Source organism: Haemaphysalis longicornis, unplaced genomic scaffold (assembly GCF_048455015.1).
Source record: "Haemaphysalis longicornis isolate Haplotype H1 unplaced genomic scaffold, Haemaphysalis longicornis Haplotype H1 scaffold_1, whole genome shotgun sequence".
NCBI lineage: Eukaryota > Metazoa > Arthropoda > Arachnida > Ixodida > Ixodidae > Haemaphysalis > Haemaphysalis longicornis.
In genome coordinates, this window is record NW_027526203.1 from 54,278,873 (window position 1) to 54,303,120 (window position 24,248).

At 46.3% G+C, this 24,248-nt stretch overlaps 1 protein-coding gene across 1 annotated transcript in view; it reads right to left on the bottom strand.

The window, feature by feature from the left end:
* The window catches only part of LOC144170656 (uncharacterized), a 48,759-nt gene extending 29,885 nt beyond the window's left edge, over positions 1-18,874 (bottom strand). The window contains 1 exon segment of the mRNA XM_077700621.1: positions 18,770-18,874. Within this exon segment, the coding sequence (XP_077556747.1) occupies positions 18,770-18,874 (105 nt within the window).
* Positions 18,875-24,248: the final 5,374 nt, after the last annotated feature.

Sequence of the window (24,248 nt, forward strand, 5' to 3'; positions counted from 1 at the left end):
CCTTTCGTTAAAGTTTGAAATCAAAATGGTAGGACCTTATTGTAACTTTTTTTCTCAGATCTGACATCAAAATTCCGAACACAGCAATATTTTGCTCAGCATGCACAGAACATTCCTAACCACAGAATATAAACAGACACCGCCGTCTTTGCGTTAATATTTTATCTTGCTGAATTTAAAGCTTGATACAGAATTAAATGGTCAACTTTGCAGTCGCTTACCCTTCCTTATCCAGAAGTGATAACTACATCTAAAGGGAATGGCCTCCCCAGAAAAGTTACTGGATAGTGCACGTCTTCAGACAGGCTATAGGTCATTTATGCACGAAGCCTTGAATACTTGACAGATAATAATGCAACTATTTCAGAACACAATAGGGGAGCTCATTACAGCAGAATCTACATTTGGGCTGTGCCGAACTGTCAACCAGATTCACTATGTTACAAAGCACCAGCTTCTCATGTCTGTCCGGAGTCCTGATAGAAGCTATGAGATTGACTCCGTTGAGACCAAAAACATCAGCGGAAATTTTAACTGGCATGGCTTAACAAATACCGATGGCTGAATGATTCCGGATTGCGTGAGGGCTAATCCTGCCATGTTTGTGTAATTTTAGCCGTTAACAGCGCTGTTCTTGTGCGGGATGTCTGTGTGTTTATATAAGGTTTGTATTTGCTAAAATTTTTGCTAGTGATATAACGCTTATTGTAGGCATAATTCATAACTCGTCATTTTTTTCTTAAGATAAGACCTGCGCTAGACATAACCTAAGAGCATGAATTCGATGTAGACTGCACAGAATGAGCTTCATTGGCCTTGCACTGAAAGCTGCTGTACGGGCGTAGACTGCTTATATGCAAAAAAATTGTATTCTGCATTTTGGACAAGATGAACTAAATAAAAAGCTCGTTCTTAGGGCCCATGTCATTTTACTACGGGTCTTACACTCATCATATTCCACACCTTGAAATAAAGCAAGTAATCACATGAAACTATGGCTATTTAATGCAATATGTGCACAAGGTGCCCATGTGTGCAGAATACGTCCCGTATCACAGGAACAGATTTGCACCACGCGATCTGCGGATTTTCTCCTAGTTTAAAACTTCACATGGCGTAAATACCATCATAATCAACACCAACATCATGAGAGAGACCCTAAAGTGGCCATATAACGACAAAATATAACCTCGTTCAATTTGGCAGAACTAGATTTGGTAACTCACACGCTCCCTTCCAGTCACAGACGTTTTTCAACCGAAGCAATGCAACAAATATCAAAAACTCATATTTAGCGCTGCAGTGACGTAATATGGGCAGGAGTGATGTATATAGGCCAGCACTAAAAAGTAGTTATGAGTGTATTAACTTCGCGCTAGAATTCAAATGATCGGATCAGTGGCGGCCACTCTACAACCGCGCAATCATACTCCTTGGCTTAGGTCATTGGGCGCCAATCGTACGAACGAGATACTGTGATGTCATAGAGAAATCACGAGAAAGTGGGCGGGGATTCGCGATGGCTTCATATGTTCTATTTAATATCTCGATTATTCCTTTGAAGTTGGCGATAAAACTACTATCATTTTTTAGGACAATGCAGTCTTTTTAATGCACAAAACATGTAAACTACCGCGCTTTTTTTCATAGGGGAGAGTGGCGGGGGGGCTCTAGAACAACCATGGCACCTACCCCCCCCCCCCTTCCCCCCGAAAAAAAAATCCTGGCTACGCGCCTGGTGGCAGGACGCGCGCTGGGAGCAGCCGGCCGGTCTGCCTACAGGTCCGCCTACAGATGTGTTCAGCTTAGCACTGCGGCGGATATTCGAGTGCCGCTCTCGTAACCGGTGCAGATGGCAATTTTTAATGCAACCCGCCATCGCATCATTAACTCCTTTCGCATATAAGCTGCCATGGTTGGGACATGAGGCTAATTTCGTGCAGCGGTAACAAGCTATCACTCGAGCTACCTGCGCCGGCCTGCGCCACTTCGCGGCCGTGACCGCCGTCTGCACAGCGACCGTGCGGCTCGCTCAGTGGGCTTTCCTTGTCTCCGGCACGTTTTCCCGTTCAATGTAAATAAAAAGTAATAAAAATAGAGTGCCTGGAATCACTGTACCAGTTTGGTCGCGGCCAGCTGTACGATCAGCCGACGAAATCACAGCGCCTACGCCGCCAGCGATCGGGTCGTTCATTCTCGAGAGCAGAAGCTCCGCCCTCCCGGCCCTCCGATTGGAGCGGCGATCCGGCGGAAAATGCCGCCAGTGCGGAAGCGGCAAACACAAACTGGTGACGTGCTTGCATGTTGTGTACTTACAAAATATCCACGGAATGTCGATTGTGCGAGGTCCTTTGCTGGCTGCTCGGTTGCGTTTCGCATACTTTAAAATTGATTTTAAATATGTTCTAGGCTGTATTGGCCACTGATATTTTCCAGATGATGTATTTGTGTTCACACCAATCTCTCCCCGAAGTTATTTCGCCTTCAAAATTTTGTGTCAGTACCCCTCTAAGGTGCACAGTATTAAGAGGCCTCTGCTTGTCGTGGGCTTCAGTGATGAAAAACCGTTACACCTAGTCTAGCTCCCGTCACTGAAGTATAGTGCTTGGAAAGTGTAAATTGTCAATGACGCACTCAAAACAAAACGCCGCTCCACGCCAAAAGAACGCTATCGCGTCTTGCATCTTTTAAGAGCTAACTGTAGATGACCCCTGCAACGTTTTAATTTGTTCATCTAATACGTGTTACGCACTTGCGAGCACGAGTTTCTCAATAAGGAAAGTCGACATTAATGAAGGATTTATATTCCCTTTTTCAATTAAAAAAGTGCATCACATGGGACAAATTGAAAAAATAGGACGTTCGGTAAGAAGGAAGACGTTGCCTTGCCTCTTCCGCGTGGCCGAGGGAGGGTGCCCTGAACATTACGAGTCCGCAGTAGCACACGAGCCTCCCCGAATTCTCGGCGACCAGATTCACGGACGGGGCGGTGCTGGCTGCTGCGGCGCTGGCTGTGGATCTGAAAGAGCCGCTCCAACAAGCTAGTCCATGGACCAGCTCTGACACGAAAAGCACATAGGCGGTCCAACCTCGTGGATTCACCCTCGGCTCGGATGGCATTAGGTGGCCGCGGTTTCTGAAAATGATAACAATGTTCTCCAGCAGCAGCTCCAGGAATTGAATGAATTTCCGCTTCTGCGCAATGGCAACAAAGCATTCACACTTGTGGTGATGTGAACAGGAATATTATAGTTCACGGTACTTCCTGATCGAGAGCGTCGAAGGAATACATGGTTTAAGAGGAGGGTACGGTTTCCAGTCTGGCGACGTTCCAGTAAAATAGGCCTTATATGGCCTTTCCCAGTATTGTAACCGTCGAGACGAAAACTGAGGGCATCCACTCTGTCGTGGCACCGACATATGTTTCAGCCAAGGCATGTGGAGTACAATAGATTCTTGCGGCGCAATGCAACACATCATAAATTTGAAACTAAGCAACTCCTAGTGTATATTGTGAGCGTTCGCTCTATTCTTGATTATGCTTGCACTGTATGGGACCCTTGGCTAAAGAACGGCACCCAAAAGTTAGAAAGAGTGCGAAACTAGGCGGACCATTTTGTGCTCCGAAATTACACTAGGGATTTCAGTGTATCGCGTGCAAAAAACATTGTTGGCTGGGAACTATTAGAGGAACGGCTCATAGGTTGAAGTTAATCCACAACATGTTTCACTTCAGGACTGGTATTCAGCGAGAAAATTACGTGTTTAGCCCTTCCTTATTATGCCTCTTCACGCATCGATATCATCATTATCATCACCATCATCATCATCATCATTGTACCCGAAAGAGACCCTTGCGGGGTATTACATAAAAGGAGGGCAAGTACAAATTTCCACAAGGAGTGATGGTCGATGGCACAGGCGCAGGCGTTAGGCAGGTATATAGTGAAATGGCACCAATATATATAGTCTGGAATCAAATACTCACACAGAGCGCGAGATAAGGTAAGTATAGAGAGACACACACGAGAAAACCATTAAAAATAAAAGTTTACTGACGTCTCAGGAAGAGGACTTCCTTTCTTCAGAGTAAACCAAAGAAAGAGTACACAGAGGACACTGTGCTCTGAAGAAACGCCGTCTTCTTCTTGAAACGTCAAAAACTTATTTACCACTACTTACCCCATGTGTGTGCGTGTGTGTGTGCGTGTGTGTGTGAAGGCACTCAAGGAATTAAAAACAAAACTAACAACTGAAATGATTCGTGATTTACTGTATTACCCTGAGGGTACCAATAAATAAATAAATAAATAAATAAATAAATAAATAAATAAATAAATAAATAAATAAAATAACACTAAGGGGTCGCATTCGTGGGCTATGGTTTCGGGCAGGTTATTCTAATCTTCTATGCCTGCAGGTAAAAATGATCTGTTAAAAGAGTTAGCTGGCCCGTGTAGGCGCTGAAAGCTTAACGAGTTAAAAAGGCGGCGCGATGAATGGGCAGGAGGGCGGGGGACTTTACTCCATTGTGAATGGAAAGTATCATATATATTGTGTACGAGGCTGAGTCGAGAAACTTTACGTCGGATTTAGAGGGAGGGGAGGTTGAGAGATAATATAGTACTGCTAATACTTGAGCGCCATGTTTTAAGGTAATAAGGTAAGAGAAACGAAATGCAATGCTTATGTGGTAAGAAGGTATTTCTTCCAAAGACCATATTGAACAGTCTTCCTGGAATAGGCTTCCTTGGGGTACTGCCGCAGTTAAGTCAAATTATGCATTTTTTCCTCGTTATAGCATATTCTTGAAAATATCCTGCTGTATTCTCAGGTTGTGTATGTTTCCATTTATGATTTTGCATTTATTGTGAAATGGCGTGTATTGATTGTTGTATGTTCCTTCCTCCCCCCCCATAATGTAATTAGAGATGGCGCTAAGAGTACAGGAATAACTAACTAACTAACTAAATAAATAAATAAATAAATAAATAAATAAATAAGTAAAATCAGAGCAAGTTTTAATGAACATGGCGGTAGTCTGGTAAAGTCGAAAATAGGGCCAAAATAATAAATAATAGATGCAGTCACAACCAGAAGCACCGAGTCTGAGGCGACTGCCTACACCTGCGAAGCTTTGTCTCAGCAGGTATAAAAAATAACCGCTAGTTACCGGCAGCGATGGCGCCGTGGCCGAGGCGTCGTGCTCCTGAGGCCAAGAAAGCGGGTTCGACGCCGGCGTCCGCTGCTTTCCAGATGGAGGCGAAAACCCAAAACGCCCATGTGTCGGGATTTTGGCACAAGCAAAAGGTCCCAACGTGTTCAAAATTAATCCCCAGCCCTACACTACGTCGCCTTACGTGACCCAGGTCAGGCGTCCGCGTGTTAAACCCGAAAAACTTGCAAAAAAATGAAATAACCACTCGTCCCGGTATTAATACGAACAGCATGAAGCCTCACCCATTTCAACATCACAAAGTAAATGTAAAATGGGCTGCCCCTTGTTTGTTTCAGTACGCTGGTTAAATAAAAAGAATGCTACAGTCAATTACCACCAGCCGTGGTCTGTTTTGCACATGTTTGGACTGTGCCCGGAACTTTTGTTTTGTTCCGTGTATTCGGTGGTCAAAACTAATCCGGAGCCCTCCACTACGGCGCGCCTCATCGCCTGCGTTGCGTCGGCACGTTAAACCGTACAATCAATCAATCAATGTTCCGTGTATTCGTTCGACTTTGCGCAAGCCGTGATGCAAGGCATCGATTGGGGGAAAGTGCTAAGCGAAGCTTCAGCTACAACTACAGGAAACACCTGCCACCGTCCCTCTGACCTTCAAGCAAACGCCTCGTGCGCGTAAGGTCAACGCACGTGCGGTTCCTCGCCCCAACAGAAGCTCCACCGACCACGCTTCGGCCACCGAACGAACCAATTGGCAGCGGCGGCAGCTTCCATAGTGTTCTTATATGGCATATATATGTGTTATCTCTGAGGGGTTCTGCATGTGCCCACAGCTTAGTCAATATGGAGCACTAGGCATCTGGTATCGCTCTGTGTGGGTTTGAATTCACGCTGGGGTTCTTTTTGGGTGGGAGGAGGGGGGGGGGGTAGTACAAGCATGCTGGGTCATGCTCTCTCTACGAACACACCTGAGCTCCTAACAAATCTTCTAAAACGTGCTCTTCTTGCTGGCATGGGAACTTGATGGCTTGCTTCCTTGCATTCTGTTGCTGATAGACACTCACATACTTTCACTTGCCTGCCGACTTGCTTTGCTTGCTTAGAAGGTTCGTTGTGGCTTTTTAAGACTTTTCAGGAGCAGTAAAACTGCTATCTTTGTATTCCAAAGTATTAAAAGCAAGCACTGCAGTGGGTGCATGCTTGTTTTATATTCTATTAAAGATCAGCCATATAGAGTTCAGTTTTGAAAGACGAATTTATGATTGCATGCTTTTTAAAAATATGACAAGCCACTTTTTTTGTTTTTTTACTGTACATAACCTGGCACGATTGCAAGCGGAACATTTTGATGAAGTTTAGTCTTATTACAAAACTGCCTTTCAAAACATTTGCAGGGGATGGGATTCGGGCCTTGCCGGCCTTCATTGTCGACGTGGTGATTCATTCGAGGCCATTTTGACCGAGGTAAGAGTTAGGTAACAGTTGAGCCGAGGCGTAAAGACCTAAGTGCAGCAGACAGATATGGGAAGTTAAAAGGATGCTGTTAGCTAAATTCAGCATAACTGATAGTCTGATTTGCCTTGCTGCAAAGAACGTGATGGGCAGTTGACAACGATTATTCCAAATGGCTAAAGCAATGGCCATTAACTAGGCTGAACAAAAAGGCAATCGCTCGTTTCACACAGGTGTAGCACAAAACCACAGTAACAGAATCATAGATTCTGGGCTTCAGCTGTAGATTGCTCACTTCAATAATGGCTCAAAATAACAGTCGTTGCTAGGAAAGGCATGTCGTTGATGAAGAGGTACCATGATTTCTCATCCAGATAAAAAGAATTGCCAGTCTGCATCTCGAGAGATACCAAGGCTAGTCATATTCATCGTCATCAGCCACTGATAATCAGCCGTCTGCTCATCCGCCACTGACCCATCAAAACTGTGGTCGTCATTCTTATTCTCGTGAAACTAACGAGCGAAACAAAGACTACCTGTCACTATCTCTCTTAAAGCATAGCGATCTTACTCCTTCTGTTCCTCTCCTAGGGTCAAGTCGTCTCTCAGTGAATAACAGGTTGCATTGGTACAGTCGACACGTTGGGAGAATACCGCACAAAGGAAACTTTTGTGCTGAGAAACAGGATTCAACAAATTCTGTGGTTACATTTTAACCTGAGATGGCTACTGAGACTGGTCATAAATGCGCCTCTACTCGGGCACAAGTTAAGGATGGCTGTGTGGCTGTGGGAGGCGTTGTGTGGAGGCCACTGTTGGATCGGCTTCAACATTCATGGGGCCTCAAAAGGGCAATATGTTTTTTTCTTTAACAAAGCGTCAATATTGATGATCATGGGTTCCTTTCAAAAAAAAATTTTTGCAATTGTCCAGAGCAGCAAAGGACGTGGGAGTTCGGGCAAGCACGACTGGTTTAGCTGAAAGTGACGAAACCTCTTGGTACATGGTAGCGTTGAATTCACTTGCTCCTTTACCGCCATACATCACAGCTGCCTGGCAATTTTCTTGTTTATTCTAATGCAAACAGGGGCTGCATCATGAAACTGCTGCGAAGGAAACGAAGGAAATGCATTGTTTGAGTAGAGATTTCTTATCAATTAAAGCATCCTTCGGCAGCACATTAACACTAAAATGGCTATGGGAAGGTCTGTTTTATTTGAAACCAACTTGCTGTCCTCTTTCCACTCTCAAATGTTCTAGGTCCCTATCAGGAAAACCGTTACGGTCTAAGGTGTTTCAATTGAAAACCTTTCATTTCGAATGTAGATCCTATACTCCGTAAAAATCAGTTGCCTGTCCTTTTAGGTACGGCAAAATCTCGCGCAGCGCATCAGTCTGCCAGGGTGCCATATCCTAATGTCAATGCACACACTATGAAAGCAGCTTGCACTTAATGCGTCACATTGTCTGCTTTCTTGCCTTTTCTTGCATAGTTTGTTGTCACTGCAGTAGTTAATAGCAGACTCAGTCCTACAAATCACAGAAACGGCTCATTTCACGTAAAAATATCCATAGTAACACACTTTGAACCGCACGGAGGAACAATAGGTTGCAGTGATGAGACATAAGGGTAACTTGTTGTTCTTAAAGGGTCACTGAAGGCAACCAGCAAGTTTGTTTCAAACGGAAGTCGGACATCCCCATTGCCATTTCAGCATTGATTTAGTGCCAAGATGCCTTAAGAGCTAAGAAATCGCTGTTAAAATGCTCATCAAACGTGATGCAAACAGCGACTGCAGTCGCTGTTTGCATCAGGATAAAGCGGAAGCAAGTGAAGCAACGGTGATTTATAGCGGTATAGAAGCAACAGAATACAACATTACTACGTACCAAGCAATTTGGTCAGTTTCGGTCAAATCGCTCATGCTTTCCCAAACTCCGCTGTGATTTGAAACCGTTGGAACCACTAAGCAAAATGTTTCTCCATTGGACCCGTGATCAGTATTTATTATTTATTTTATTATTTTATTTTATTTAAACATACTGCCAATCCCATCAGGGATTTTCGCAGGAAGGGCTTGAGACATAAAGTTACAGTGTAGGTATACAATAAGACACACATATTAACAATTGAAATCTAGTAACAGAATCGGATTAACAGAACAAAATCAGAACAGGATTCAAACATGTGGGTTACAATAACGTGCAAGTACAAAGCAAATTCACATACTGGAAAATTGTATGAACTATTGATAAATGTAACACAAACAATGGTAAGCAAAAGTACAGCATTGGTAAGGAATTTAGTAAGAGAAGTGTAATATAAGTACAAAGAACATGATCTGAAAACAGAGTATTTGAGCTCAGGAATAATTTTTTAAGTGCAACGTACAATACTGAAGGGTATTTTATCTTAAGCGTAACTTAAGAGTACATATTCAGTGGGCTAAAATATACACACAAATACACAAACGAATATCACCTAACTGTTTCCCCTTGCATTTTGTTAAGTTCGTTTTCAACCAGTGTTAAAAATTTATCTGATTAGGTACTGCTCGAGATATTCGGACCTAGTTGATTCCATTCAGTAATTCCTAACGGAAAAAAAGAGTACTTAAAGCAATTTGTGTTAAATGAATATTCGTTTAGTCTCATTGAATGTTTTAGGCGTGTCGTTCTACTTTGATCAAACGTGATGTAGGCAGATAAATCAATGTTGAAATGACCGTGAATTAGCTGATGCATAAATTTTGCACGTGCCAATCGTGTTCGATTCCTTATGGTAAGTAAACCAGCATTTTTTAGTAGTTCGGTTGGTGAATCTGAAAGTCTGTACCGATTGTATATGAACCTAACTGCTTTTCTTTGCATTCCTTCGAGTTTAGTTATTTGTTGTTTAGTGAAGGGTGACCAAATGATATTACCATATTCTAGTAATGATCGCACAAGCGAAGTGTATGCCAGGTGCTTCAGTGGAGGCGGCGCCTGGTGGAGCCGATATCTAAGTGTGAACAAGCGCAGCGAGGCATCTGAAGTTACATAGTTTATGTGTGAATCCCATCTTAGTTCTTCAGTTATAAACTCCAAGATATTTATGTTGATTTACTCTACCTATGGGAACGTTGTCAATAGTGTAATGAAAAGTTGACCTAGTTTTTTTTCGGCTTACCGACAAGATGGTACACTTGTTTATATTCAGGGACATTTGCCGTTTACGACACCAGCGGGAAACGTCTTTTAAAGCTGTATTTAAAGCTGCGTGGTCGTCGGGGGAGTTTATTTCACGATACAGTACGCAATCATCTGCAAACAGTTTGACTTTCGCATTAAGGTTCGTAGGCAGATCATTAATATAAAGAAGAAATAAAACGGGAGCCAAGACGCAGCCTTGTGGGACTCCAGATGTGACGGGGGTAACATCTGAAGTCTGATTGTTAAATTCCACGTATTGAGAATGGTTAGTCAAATAATTATCGATCCATTTAATAACGGTTGAATTTCCTAGTGCTACTTCGAGTTTTTTTAGTAGTTTCTTGTGTGATACTTTATCGAAGGCTTTCGCAAAGTCTAAAAAAATCAGGTCTGTTTGCTTTTGATTGTCAATACTATAGGCTACCTCATGTTTGTGGTCTCTCTACCTCACAATATGCATAATCCTATCATTGCACAAGGCAGGTATTCATGCACACTGCGAGGAACCACCGTGGGTTCGGGCTAGTTGAGCACGCTCACGATACTGAAACGCCGTCGCGCCAACTTAACACCGCCTCTGTTGGGCAGGTGGAGAAGGGGGCGACAAAGGAATATGCCCAGGGTACGGAGGGAAGACGTTTATTTTATACTAACATTCTAGTCACATATTTTACAGACCCAATTACATAATTTACAGTACCGGTACGTACTTCCCGTTAGGTGAAAGGGGCGATGGGGCGCCACGCGCAAGTGCGCACGTTTCGTCGGCGCAGAGCCAGTGGGCTTTTCTGTCAGGGCAAATTCCGGGGTGCGCGCAGGTTGTGCGCGCGCGCATCGCCGTGCTGGCCAGATCGGCTCGCAGCAGCGAGGGAGACGGGGCCCATTCGCTCACAGGCGCGTACTGCACGGCGTGATCGTCGAGTGGTAGGTACGACCTTACTATATGCAAGCGTAGGAGCGACAGGAGCAGCCTTAGGCCCGGGCCGCAGCCGGAAGGGCTGGTGGGCTTTCGCCGGCTGCTGGTAAAGAAAGCGTCACATACCTTCGGCGTCCTGGAAGCGTCTCCCCAAACGGACCCCCGCGCAGGGCGCGCGTTCGCGTCTCGGCGAGAGTCGGGTTCGGGCCTCGTTCAAACGGACCAATCAGGTGAGGTTAGCTCCGCTACTAGGGCGGAGCGCCCGCTGCGTGACAGTGTTTTATCGCCGCAACGGTCTCTTAAGGCTTCACCTCACGCAAGAGTTTGAGAGACGGCTCGGCTCTACACAGTGGCGCCAAGACGAGCCGGAATATCGGAGAGGAGAGGGGAAAAGCGCCGCGTGATGGCACAAACCCAGTGATCGCGCAATGGTCTGGGCGTCAGGATCCCCACATGTGTTAATTCTAGTAATTGAGTTATGGTTGATAGACCTCGACGAAAGCCATGCTGATAGGGAGATAATATACGCTGTTCTTCTAGGTAAACGTTTATGTGTTTAAGGATCGGTTTTCTAAGTCATCCAGCTTCAGTTCTAAGTCTGACACGGTTTTTTGTAAGGCGGAAACTTTAGTGGTACAATCCATTATTTTTTTATCCATGGCAGCCAAGCTTTCTAGTTTTGCCTCGATAGCCGTTAGTCGTTCTTCTTTGATTTCTTTAAGGTCGGTAGCAATTTGCGTCAGTTGTAGAGAAATTTGAGCTAAGTCGGGACCGGGGTTTGTCTCGATATCACCTCCCAGCAACAACAGTTCCTTCAAATACAACGCCAAGTTACACAGTGGTTCACAAAGCGACCGTGGGCACGGCAGCACAATCAAGCAGGGGTAGTCAGACCTAGTGCATTCGCCGTAGCGTTTTCTCACCTGTAGAATATACAGGAACGGATTAGCCTTCTGCATCCTTGCGGTGCCGCCGTGCCCATTGATCGCCGTGGCTTCGGGAGCCGTATTTATGTCCGAAGCTGTCGATGTTGAGTGGGGTACCGCGGGGGCGCTGAAGGCTGCGTCGGCGCAGTACATCGCAGGACCGAGGGGATCCAGCTTGTAGGGCCGACCATCCAGACCAACCGGTGCATTTGGCACGTGGCGGGTTTATCGTGGTCTGGATTTGCTGTCCACGCTGTCGTCGAGTTGCCCGCTCCTTCACGCCCCGCCGGTATCAGCAGCAGGAAAGTGCCGATCTGTAGAATATACAGGAACGGATTAGCGTTCTGCATCCTTGCGGTGCCGCCGTGCCCATTACGCTTCATTGCAGAAAAAAAATTCCCCCGCATTTCCCCGAGGGGGAGAATGTGAAAGTGCGAATGCCCGGTTGTCGGCCCGCTTGCGGCGCTTGCGCTCGGCCCCCGCAGCCCACCGCCTCGCCGCCTTCTCTTCCATCTCTTCCATCGGGTTTGTAGTATCACGTGTACACCACGCAGTTATCAAGCCGCTATAACGCCGCTGAGTCGCCAACGCACGCCGCTGACGACGTAGTTTGAATGCGTTAAAGATATAAGGCGCGTCACTAACACTGATATCAGCGTCGCGTCCGTGGCTTGGTCGGTAGAGCGTCGCGCTGCGGCTGCAAAGTCCTCGGATCGAAACCTGGCGCCGGATGCTGTTCCTTTTTTAAATATAGAGGAGCACTGCGGACGCCGCCGCCGCCGCCGCCGCCGCCGGCGGTGGATGGTTTGGGGTCGCTTATAAAGTGCATTCGCACTTAAAACATTCGCCTTTTGAGGCCCCACAAGTGTTGGCGTCGAACGATTCTCTTGCGCGTAGCTCGCATGCTCCCTTGGAAAGCCGTACTGCCACCCCAAGTATGGACGAGTAGCACCATCCAGCGGCAGCCAACAAAGAAGTTGCGCGCGTCAGGCCATTTAAGACCTTCCTGTGAAACCGTGTTTTTGCTAGTTTCAACCTTATTTAAAAAAAAAGCCAGGTGTAACAGGAATATAATAGGGGGGGAGTCGCGCGCATTAGCACACATGCGCGCACCCAGAGCAGGGAAGCGCACACGCGCAACTGTTGTTATGATAATGAGATGGAGTGAGAGTGTTGCGCACAGCTGTCGGAGAGAAGAACGGAGGAGAGTTGCGCATGTGCCGTGAGCGTGCGGACAACGCCGCGACGATAACGGAGGGACATACCCGAGAGCAAGAGATGCGTCGCATCAGAAATATCCTAAAAACACGAATTTCATGGCTTTTTGTTCTCACTCCAAAGAAGCTGTCGCGATACCACCCATTCTGTTCTGTATCCTTGCAATTAACCCGTCAGACTCGGTCACTTATCTTGGCGCATTTGTGTCTTGATCAAAACGCACTGGTATTTTCAGCGGCATATTTTTCGTTCTTTATATTACTTATTTATCCGCAGCCATCTCATTGCTGTCTGTCTCCTACATCATTTATCTCTTGTGCCTTTACCACCTACGAAATGATCGTTACCTTTCAATATCAAATCGTTACACAGCTCTCGCTCATCTCACCACCAATTGAAAAATGTTTTGTTGTTGTAAACCACTGCAACCATTTTCTTCACTTTGGGTACTGAGTACTGATGCCTACTTATAAGTACTGATAAGTTCTGACGCATTCTCGATCATAAAGTATTATATAATGATTTCACTTACCATGAGTTGTGTTTGTGCCTATCTTTGTTTTTCGCGTATTTCCAGTTCTTGTAGTTATATTGTTTCTACGGTTTGTCCAACTAGCATTGTGTTGCTGTCTTCCATTCCTCACTGGCGTGTTATTTAGAAATGTACCGTTTGTGCTTTCTTATAGGAGGTCGCCCTAAGTTTTTATTTCGGAAACTGCTTGTGTACACCATGTACCATGTAAACGTGTATGCGAAAGTTCGTTTGAAATAAACCTGAAACCGAGAAAAACCGTGCGAAATCAGTACTCCCGCAGGGAACCAGAAATTCTGCGTTGTGGCCTTGAAAAAACTCATCTCGAAAGGCCTACAAAACCACCCAAACTTTCGTAAAACTCCTTTCAAAAGAAATATATGCTTCCGTTGAACCTCCTAAAAACTCCCCTCGCGAGGCCTACAAAACTCCCCACGCTTTCGTTAAACACCACGCAAAAGTAGTAAATGTTTCCCTTGAACCTCCTAAAAACGCCCCTAAAATAACATAAGTACTTCCCAAGGGAGCCATAGTAGGCTCCTATTCAACCGCCTAAAAATGCCATTAACATAACTTAAAAACGCCCTTGAGAAAGTAAAGAATACTCCATTTTGATCTCCTTAAATTCTCCCGAACATTTCTTAACACTCCCTAAATACCTCCTTTCTATCACCTAAAAACGCCCTGTTTCGAAGAGGTAAACAAAACCTCCCTGTTCCATGTAGTAAACAAAACTCCTACAAGGATGACCACTAGAGGACAGGCGATTTGGAACCTCTAGGGAGTATATGGGAGAAAAAAAAGTTTAGAGTGTACACTGCTATGCATGCGTTTAGGCCTATCGGTAGATGGTGATCTGGACGATTCGCTGCCAATGGTACCGTGTGTGCGCCTCTTGGACCGGCTTCGGGATTTGCGCTGTTTGGCTGCCGCCTCTCTTTCTTAAAGGGACACTGAAGTGATATGTAAACATTGCGGGATTACTAGCGCAAATTGTAGTCCGGAGTCCCCAGGCCATGTTTCGACCACTCTAGGCCCGTTTACGCGATTTTATTTAGTAGAAAAACTAATTCGAAAACGCTGTCCTCCTCTCTTTACGCTCGCCCATTTTCTGTGGCGTTTTCGTGTGACGTCAGGAGGGGATGAGCTGGCAATTGGCTGCGCCACGGCTGCGCTACTGCACGGCTCCCCGGCCGACAGAGTCAGTCGGCCCAGCGTTTCGTCCGCCGGCCGCCGGCGGGTCGTCGCAATCAAGGAGGTTAAAAAAAATTGCGTGGTCGCAATTCGTTCGCTTAGTTGAAACGAAGCCAGGACACGTTTGTGAATGGAAGAATGTGCCTTTCTTTACTTGGTTTGTTTGTACACTGTATCTAGCTCCAAGTCAAGGTCGCTTCACACAAGCGCTGCACATGCGACGCTTCGCTGACTGGTACGCCAGTAGGAAAATATAAGGCCTCTTGAAGGCGGGAGAAGAGTCAGCGAAGTCAATATAGGTACTAAGCAAATAAAATCAACTGATATTTTTACCCTACAGCGTAAAACTAGGGCGCGGGAAGCACTTTTTTTGCGCTGGGCGAACAAGCACAGAGGTCAGCAGCACGACTACGCATCTGCGAACGCTTTTCCGTCTACGAAATGCAATTGCTAGACGTGAGCTACTGTGGAAACTCGGGCGACGCTTACTGCACGATCGCAGTACAACAAATAGTCACCTAAGCTGCTTGAAATGCCAAAACTAAATAAAAGTGTAAACCGGTTGTACAATATATACCGTATACAGTCGAACACGGATATATCGAACACGGGTATATCGAATTCTCGTCTATATCGAACTCATAAATTATCCCCTTGAAAATTCTGTGTAAAAGTATAGGAATTCGTACGTTTATATCGAACCGTATTTTCCCCTACATTGGGTATATCGAACGCCGCGCGAGCCGGAAGGTGCTCTTCGGCGGTCGCTGCACCCCCGATTAAGGTTGAGGAGGATGTGGAGCATGCGCGGGCATGCGCGGGTATGGCGAAGACTAGCTCGCGGAACTAAACCCCCCTACCGGAACGAATTTGCGCTTGCCCGCTCGCGCCCCGCTACCGGCCGCCGTAGCGTTAGCGGACGGAGCCTGGTATGCTGAATCTCTCTAGGCACAGAAGCCCGAACGCTGCGAAAATGTGGCAGTGCGAGGTAGGGATGCCCCGATTGGGGCCATACATATGATGACAGGCGCTTGGAGCGGCATGAAGAAGGAGACCGTGGCGAACTGCTTCCGGAATGCAGGCTTTGTGACGGCCGAACTTTCCGAAGCTTGCGAAGACACGACGACGACGACGGATGCATGGGCGACACGTTTCGTGAGTTGTCATCCCTTTTCCCGGCTGCTGTTCCAGCCGGAGTGTCTGCCGACAACTTCGTGAACGCGGACACCAATGTTCAGGCTGTTGCGAGCCTCGGTGACGAGGATATCGTAGCTGCGGTCGCAGGAGCCCAGGCCGATAGCTCGAGTGGCGAAAATCGTCCGGACGAGGAGGCGGCTACAGGATCGTACTCCGCGGGTGAAGTGGCCGCTGCGTTCAGCTTGATTCGCCGTTGTTGCGATGACATGGAAGGACCTGGGCTGTCGCACCTGGACAGGTTCGAGAAGATCGAGACCAGAGTCTTTAATTTCATTTCCAGGACAAAGAAGCAGGCCAAGACCAGCGATTTTTTTTTCACGGAAATAAAGCGCCCGGTTGCGTCGTGAGTGCGGAATTAGTTGGCATTCATGAATGCGCCGATCGGTAAGTGATCGCCCGCCATAGGTGAGGTCTCAGAGCCCATATTTTTTATATCGAATTTTTCATATATCGAACTATTTCGCGATCCCCTTGGAGTTCGATATATCCGTGTTCGACTGTATTAGCAAGGCTTCCGCGTCCCGCTCCGTGGCTCAGTGGTCTGGGGTGCTAGGTATGTCACCGCAAATGTTTTGCAAGTCACGAGTTCGAATCCCCGCGGGTACGTGCTTTTTTTTTGTACGTTAACTTTTTTGTTTTCGGCCGATGTTTTCTATATTGAGTTCACCTTTTTTTGGGCCGCAACGTTCATGGCTACACGAACTAGTCCACAAAACGCGCGCAGGCTGGCACTGGCGCGCTAGCGAGTTCTCGTTGGCGTGCTGTTGCCATAAGCACCGACTACTTGCAGGCAGTGGGCACAGGCCAGAATGAACAGACCCTTGGCCTGGTGCAAACACGCTTTTTACGATACAGGCATGAGGGAGGCAAGCTCCAAATATGGGGGGGAAAGGGCATGACATTTGGGCGTCTGCGGGTACGCGGAGGGCGTTCATGCACTGCGTAGGTCTCGGCTAGTGAATGCTACGACTACAAGCCGTCCGGGGAGGCTTATCTTACGCATTTTACAGCCGACAGCATGGCAGAAGCGCGGTACGATGATTACTGAGATATTGAGAATGCCCATCCAACAAAGCCATTGGTTATGTTTTACAGAACCGAAACCGAAACCGAAACTTGTGTGATTGCTAACCTTGGGCATCGTCCAATCACGGCGCCCCTCCTCTCAACGTCACAGCCTTAGTTGGTGCGGCCGCCGCAAACCGCGCATGGTAGTTTTTCTTCTTTCGCGCTTTGTAAAATAATTACCGATTTGCCAACCGGATAAACGATGAAAAGTGTGCTAATTTGAGCCAGTCTACGCAGTGCAAGCAAAAACGGGAGCTTGACAAATTCACTTCAGTGTCCCTTTAAGTCTTCTTGCTTAATCTCGCTCTTGTGGGGTCGTACTGCTCCGTAGCCAGGCGCCCCTTTTTGCCGCAGCTTGTTCAAAACGTTTCCTCTGTATTCGGGCAGTTTTCCGGTGTCTTCCCATGCGCTCTCCCACACTTTTCGCGAACTTTCTGCTCCGAAGGGCACGTTCCCTTTTTATGCCCTGGCTTATGGCGTCGCAGGCACACTAGTGGCCGTTGTTCGAGTCGCTCGAAGCGCTTCACGAAGCTCCATTATGAAACTTCTCTAGGTAGTTTCGGGGCTGCGACGTTGATCAGCACGGTGCCATTTTTACCCGTAGGTCTGGCCATTTCCACGCTGTCCGACACCAGAGCTTTAGCAAGCGTTTAAGAGGTCTCACTCGCGCGGCAGCCGTAGGCGACTCCGCGCCACATGCCGGTTGCGGGAACCTGACGCGCCTTGATCGGCAGCGGCGCACTCGAGCGTAGCGGTAACAGCTGCATTCGAAGGAGTCGCGCTGCTTGCTTGGTGTCACATGTGAAAACTATTATGATGTTGGACGTGGGGCTCACCTTGAGGGCAAGGTAGGCTGCGAGACTCTGGTCGTCCGTGGTGGCTCAGATCACGTCCTGTAGTTCAGCCGGGTCTAGTTTTGTCATGTCGCGCCGTTCCGTGGGTGGAAGCCGGGTCACATGCGTTCCTATGGTCTAGCTCTCCTCCCAGCTTGATTGTGGTCGGATGTGGTGCGCCGCTTTCCTTGAGCTGTGCCTTTCATCGTGCTCTCGTAGTAGCGCGCTCCTACGGGCCCTTTTCCTCTTCGTTTGGATACCGTGCTAACCAGATGGCTTGCAAGCTCCCTGCTTCTGCGTCTTCTGTCGGGTGTGTACTCTTAGCCGTTGCCGGTGCGTCTTGTTCCATTTCTTCGTTGCTCTCAAATCCATTTGCTCCCCCACTCGGCTGAGTGGAGGGAGGCCGCTGTTATATCAATAAAGCCAGGTATAATGAGGCAACGCTGCGCTTCCGCACACTTTGTGATGGACGAGGCCAAGCACATTATCAATGCTGTTGTGTGATTTCCTGAATCTCGACCTCTGCGCGGTATACACATTTCGGTTTTACAAGTCGAACAATATCCATTTTCTGCATCAACTTTCCCATGCAGGTCCGTAGTACCAGTTCCGGCCGTTCACTCAAAAGGTATGGCGGGATCGAATGCCTCCCATATCTCCTTCCGGTTGACGAAGATAAAATGGAATCTGTCGCCAAATTCCCGCATTACAGCAAAAAGTGCTCCAAGGACAAACAGCGGGCTACAATCACGGACGTTTTCAAGTATGACATTGGGGCCACGTCCTACTGCTCCCAAAATGACAATGTAGTGTTGTTAGTCTTCATTTACAATAATTATAACTTTCGCTAGTTCGAACTGAGACTCAAGATCCCATAAATGGCTGAATCAAACAGGCAAAATCTGTGGGGATATCACACCACTGCACATCAAAGATCAGAAATTACATATGCAAACAATAAAAATCTATACAGCATTAGAATATTCGGTATTTTTTATTCGAAGCTAATTCTTTGCAAACGATTCGCACCGCAAACTGTAATTGCATCAGCAGGGGTTCACGCACGCAGGTCTGCACTGCGTCCTCGTGCTCCCGCTGGCACCGGTCGCCGTGGATGGCGGTCGACTTGACCCGCATGGCGATCGGTTTTGTCTTGTCCGCAAAGACCATGACACGGTCGGTCGGGCAGCTTGCACCTCTTCTCGAAGCGGGTTTCCTGGAAGACGCACCGCCGATATTATGTGGAAACGTTGCGGGCCAAATGGGGCCAGTGGTAAAAATCTAACTGAGCGAATGTTACAGAAAGCCAGTATTCCTAAGTGGCAGCGGTGGAATGAACGGTAACATGGACGGACTCGGACACGGAAAGTGTTTTAGTGAGCTTCAGCGCAACTGAGTCAAACTGAATTGGATCAACGTTGCTGTCCACACAGGAGACAAAAAGGGTTAAAGTGTGGGAGGACTACCGGGATGACAGAGAAAAGAGAAGCATCGGTAAAGCTTTGCTCGCTACTTAGTTGCTAACAAAGCTGGCCCCTATCGCGACAGTAGAGTGTAACAGTAGTATCCTAGATACATCCTGGGTATTTGTATTTATGTATAAAGATACATTGCACGGCTGCATGTCAGCAGTGAAATACTTTTAGGGTATGCTGATATATCTGATGCTCTCGGAAGTATAGTTACCCATTACATCTGTTGTTTGGGTAATGAAAGACACCCATAGTTTTGCATTAAACATATTTCATGCTTTACTAAACCCATTCATTTATACAACACCTCCCTTCCTGCGGTCGCCAGTGTAAGGTTAACCCGACACGAATGAGGCGGCCTTGTAGGTAGTTTCAAAGACGATGGTCGTTGTCACGCTAGCTAAATGCGAAAATTTTGGCCTGTGTGTCTCTGTGACTGTCCTTGAAGTTGAACTTGAAGTTGAAGTTCTTTATTCCAGTCAAGTACAATGGCTGATGAGGCGGGAAAAAAGCCGCTGTACTCGCGGCTTGACAGGGCAGCCCCCCCCCCCCCCCCCCCCAACTTCCGACACAATCAGCAGGGACGAGGCAGGGAAAAAACACAAAATACAAAATGCGAGCAAACAAGAAGCAAGCAAACAAAAACAAAAAAGAAAAGAAAATGCAAGAGCAATGAAATATTTGTTTAAACTAATTACGTCAAATTGGGGTATTCATGCTGTATTGTAAAAACATAAAAACATTTTCCGTAGGGTACCTTAGGACGTAGAGCGAATGGATAAATCGTCGAAATCATATTAGTTTAGCGCTAAAGGCAAAGTGTACGATAGAGTCTGGAGACCGTAATTTGTGCGCAGGTTTTATGTGCCAGTGTTTATGGTGCCATTTGTAATGGGAAAATAAGCTATCGTGTAAGCTAGCGCTGTCAGACAGAAAAGTAACATTGTTTTACATCTGAGTTTCGTATAGTTGGAGAAGGCGAAAGTCGTAAAGGTGATTGACGTTATTAAAGCGGTATCTAGAAAACAAGGGACTGGAAGATGATAAAGGTGGAACACGAGCAATTGCCCGTAAGGCCTGCTTCTCTAATACTAAACTTTTGTGCCTATTTTTGGCAGTTGTGGTCCCCCAATCTAAATGGCAGTAGTTGAGATGTGACTGACATAGTGCATGGTAAATCATAAGTTTAGTTTTCGCTGGCAGCATCCATTGCACCTTACGAAGAATACCTACTACACGCGCAAGGCCTGTCTGGATTTGCGCAAAATGGCTGTCCCTGAGAATAAATTCGTTAAACCGTACTCCTCAGCTTTTAACAACGTTACCTATTTCAATTACACCATTCCCAAGCCTGAGGTGATCAACGATGTTGTACTTTTTTTAGCCCTAAAAATATTGCTTTAGTTTTGAGTGAGTTAATATTCAGTGCATTTTTCACGGACCATTCGTGCAATTTATACAACATACGATTAGCGTTTAGTACCATTGGGTTAGCATCAGTCCCCGAAAGAAATAAGCTGGTGTCACCAGCATATATAACATACTGAACTTCGTTATCTATTTGAACTAAACCATTTATATATATATATATATATATATATATATATATATATATATATATATATATATATATATATATATATATATATATATATATATATATATATATATATATATATATATATATAACAAGCAATGGTCCAAGAATACTTCCCTGAGGAACGCCGTTATTTAAAGTAGAATAACCTGATCGATGATTGCCAATAGACACATACTGGAGACGATTATTTAAATAGCTGCTAATTATTGCAAGGGCTTCATTTCTAATACCATATACAGACAGTTTCTGAAGGATAGTGGAATGATTAACCCTGTCAAAAGCTTTCGAGAAGTCAACAAATATACCAAGCGTAATATTTTTACGTTCTATATTACTGATAATTATTTCCTTTTGACGAAGTAACGCCAACTCTGTGGAGGCTCTAGGCCTGAAACCAAATTGCTTACACGTTATTACATTGTATTTATTGAAGAAATTGGAAAGGCGCCGGAACATCATTTTTCGAGACCTTTCAAAAACACCGGAAGAATAGACAGAGGCCTATAATTATTTAAAACATCATTACGACCGCCTTTGTGAAGAACAATGACTTTCGCCTTTTTCACTTCACTCGGAAAGACACCAGAAGCCAACGATAAATTATAAATATGTCTTAAAATGCGACATATTATATCTAATACATACCTAATGGGTTTGATCTGAAGGTTGAAAGCGTCGTCTCTGTTGCTATTGTTTATATCTCTATATACTGACAGTACTTCGGCCTCATCACAGGGTGATAAAAGAATCCCTCGGTTCAGCGTTCCGGCCAACGTTAGAGGAATTCGGAAACGAGCAAAACTTTTCCAAACTACTGAGTCTGGTAAGAAACTTCATACTTAACATTTCTCAGCAGAAAGAAAATTTAGGCATATTTGATCCAAAAACAAATACGTAACGGATACCATAACAGTTGTCATAGTTAAAAATAGACGTGATCGTAATTTTTGCGATAGACCCGCCGCGGTGGCTCAGTGGCTAAGGCGTTGCGCTGCTGAGCACGAGGTCGCGGGTTCGATTCCCGGCCGCGGCGGCCGCTTTTCTGATGAAGGCGAAAAGCAAAAATGCCCGTGTGTACGAGATTTCGGCGCACGTTAAAGATCCCCAGGTGGTCAAAATTAATCCGGAGCCCTCCACTACGGCGCGCCTCATCGCCTGCGTTGCGTCGGCGCGTTAAACCCCACAATCAAATCAATCAAATTTTTGCGATAGCAAACACAACAATCGCATTACAAATAACACTTTAACCACAAAATACATAAATATCTCGCACGCAATCCTGGAGCTCGAAGCTCGGGCGACAAGCCAAATAGTAACAAAGGTCCCAACCAATTGCCGGGAGCAGTGCGAACGCGGGAAAATTTAATTCCACCAACCACTGTTGCGTTTATTATGGGAGGACTGAGGTTGGAGGGTAACGGCGTCAGGGTTGGGCGGAGTAGAGAGGAGAGGCAGGTACGTGGCAGGCACTGCCCAAGGCTGTCGTCTTTCGATGGCATTTGCAGTGAAGGGATGAGATACGCGGTCATTTTTTTTCAATCTAAGCTTATGTTGGCTGCCTTGTGCTGTCTGTGGTGCTGTTCGCCTAAAGCGTTCCTCAGCTGCACCTCCACACTCTCTCCCTCCTCTCCCTCCTCTATCACAGCTGGAGCGGCCTCGAGTTCACAAGTGGCTCGCCAGGTCACCCCATACTCTGAGCCAATCGCAGGTGGCGCGGCGCACACACAAAACGCAGATGCTCTGTGGAGAAGGTTTCCTTGCTGCGCGCACGTCAGCCAGTTCATCGGCGCATCACGCCCCGTCGCAAGTGCGGTCCGTAGAACATTCGATCGCTGCGCGCACGTGAGCCAGTTCAGCATCGCCTTGGGCATCGGTTGCGACCGTTTGGTTTGCTCTACTGAAGACGGGGAAACCATGCAAAACCGCCAACGTGAGAGTCACAACGAACGTGTGCTTGCTCGTCCGGGTGATCGGGCGTTTGGGCAAGCATCAGCCGAAACAAAACAACGGCAGGCTGATCCATCGGTTTCGAAGGCTTACGTGGAGACCAACGACAACGACGGGCCAATAGAGAGTTGGCAGAAGGACTTAGTTTTTGTTTTTACTAAAGTCCAGTTTCGCGTGTACCCATCTTTCCGGTAGGACGAGGTTGTTTAATTCGTTTTTATTCTATGGTCCCCGTGTATGCGCTAGCTTCGACCGGTCACGCAAAGGGGAGCTAGCGATTCGTCTGATTTTCGGGCCGGTGGGACACCCGTCTCCGCAGAATGTAAGGTGATGCAAAATGCGGTGGAGTTAAATTGAGTTGCACGCAATTTTTCATGCACGTTACGAACGGGAGTGCTGGAGCTTTAATACTATGGTGGACCGGAACCAACGTGTAATATGTACCCGACACCGCATGTTAGCTACTGAGCGTGAGGATTCTGCTTGCCATTTCGCCCTGCCGGCTGTTAAGGAAGGCTTGCGACAGTGACGGAACAAAATGTGTGTCTCCATCCCAAGGGAAGGAGACTAGGTGTTCCAAACGGTATTTAGAAGTAGCTTTTACGATGGCACTCAAGGTTCAACGGGCTAATTTGAGGCTGTGTCGTCGGAGCCAAGGTTAGGTTACCGAATGAAAAATGTAGGAGCGACCTTCACGGATACATCATTGTCAATCATCAATTATGCGGTTCATGAAAATTGTCGTGAATTCAAGGAAGCTTCAAGGCGTTCGCATTAAAGAGAAGTGTATTGGAGTGAACTTGTGCTCTGAATGAAGCCTCGGGAGATTGGAAAGGCCGAGAAATCAGTCACACATAATGACGGGCACCGTCTGTTAAGCTCTATAAGAAGGTCCTTTAATCAAGTGCGATAGTGTGGATTGTTTGTGCGCCAAATAAAATTGTGTTTTTTTTTTCTAAAATTAACTCATATCTGTATTCCAGTTTCGTGCCATGTATTTGCCTTTGATAAATGCTGATTAAAGACGTATTTCAAAAAAGAGGAAGTTAAAAAAGCCCTTTTCGGTTCCCTATCTCTATTCCCTACCCGTACCTAAATTCCCGATTACAGTTCTAAGTGCAGGTAGTAGTACCTTCTAAATATCCTGTTACGCAAAAATAAATGTATATTAGCGACTCTCTTTCAGAAACCCAACACCTGTATCGCAAATTTTATATTGAGGAATGCTTTAGGAGAGATCTCCGCCGAGCCCTAGTTGCCAGGGCAACGTCAACAGGAAGCGATGGCTGCTCGGCCCAGCTGTCTGTTAGGGCGGGCCTGCCGTATGCCACCTCAGGGCATCCTGTCAGTGGTTGATGGAATTTTAAATATTGAGTTTCAAAATAATAGCGGGCAACTGCGATACTGAATTACCATCTACAAAAAGTAGCTATAGCGAGCCAACGTCGCAACGTTGTGGAAAGCGTCACCGTTAAGACGGTTAGAAGGCAAAAAGAGATTGCCGCTGTATGCGTGTGCTTACGAT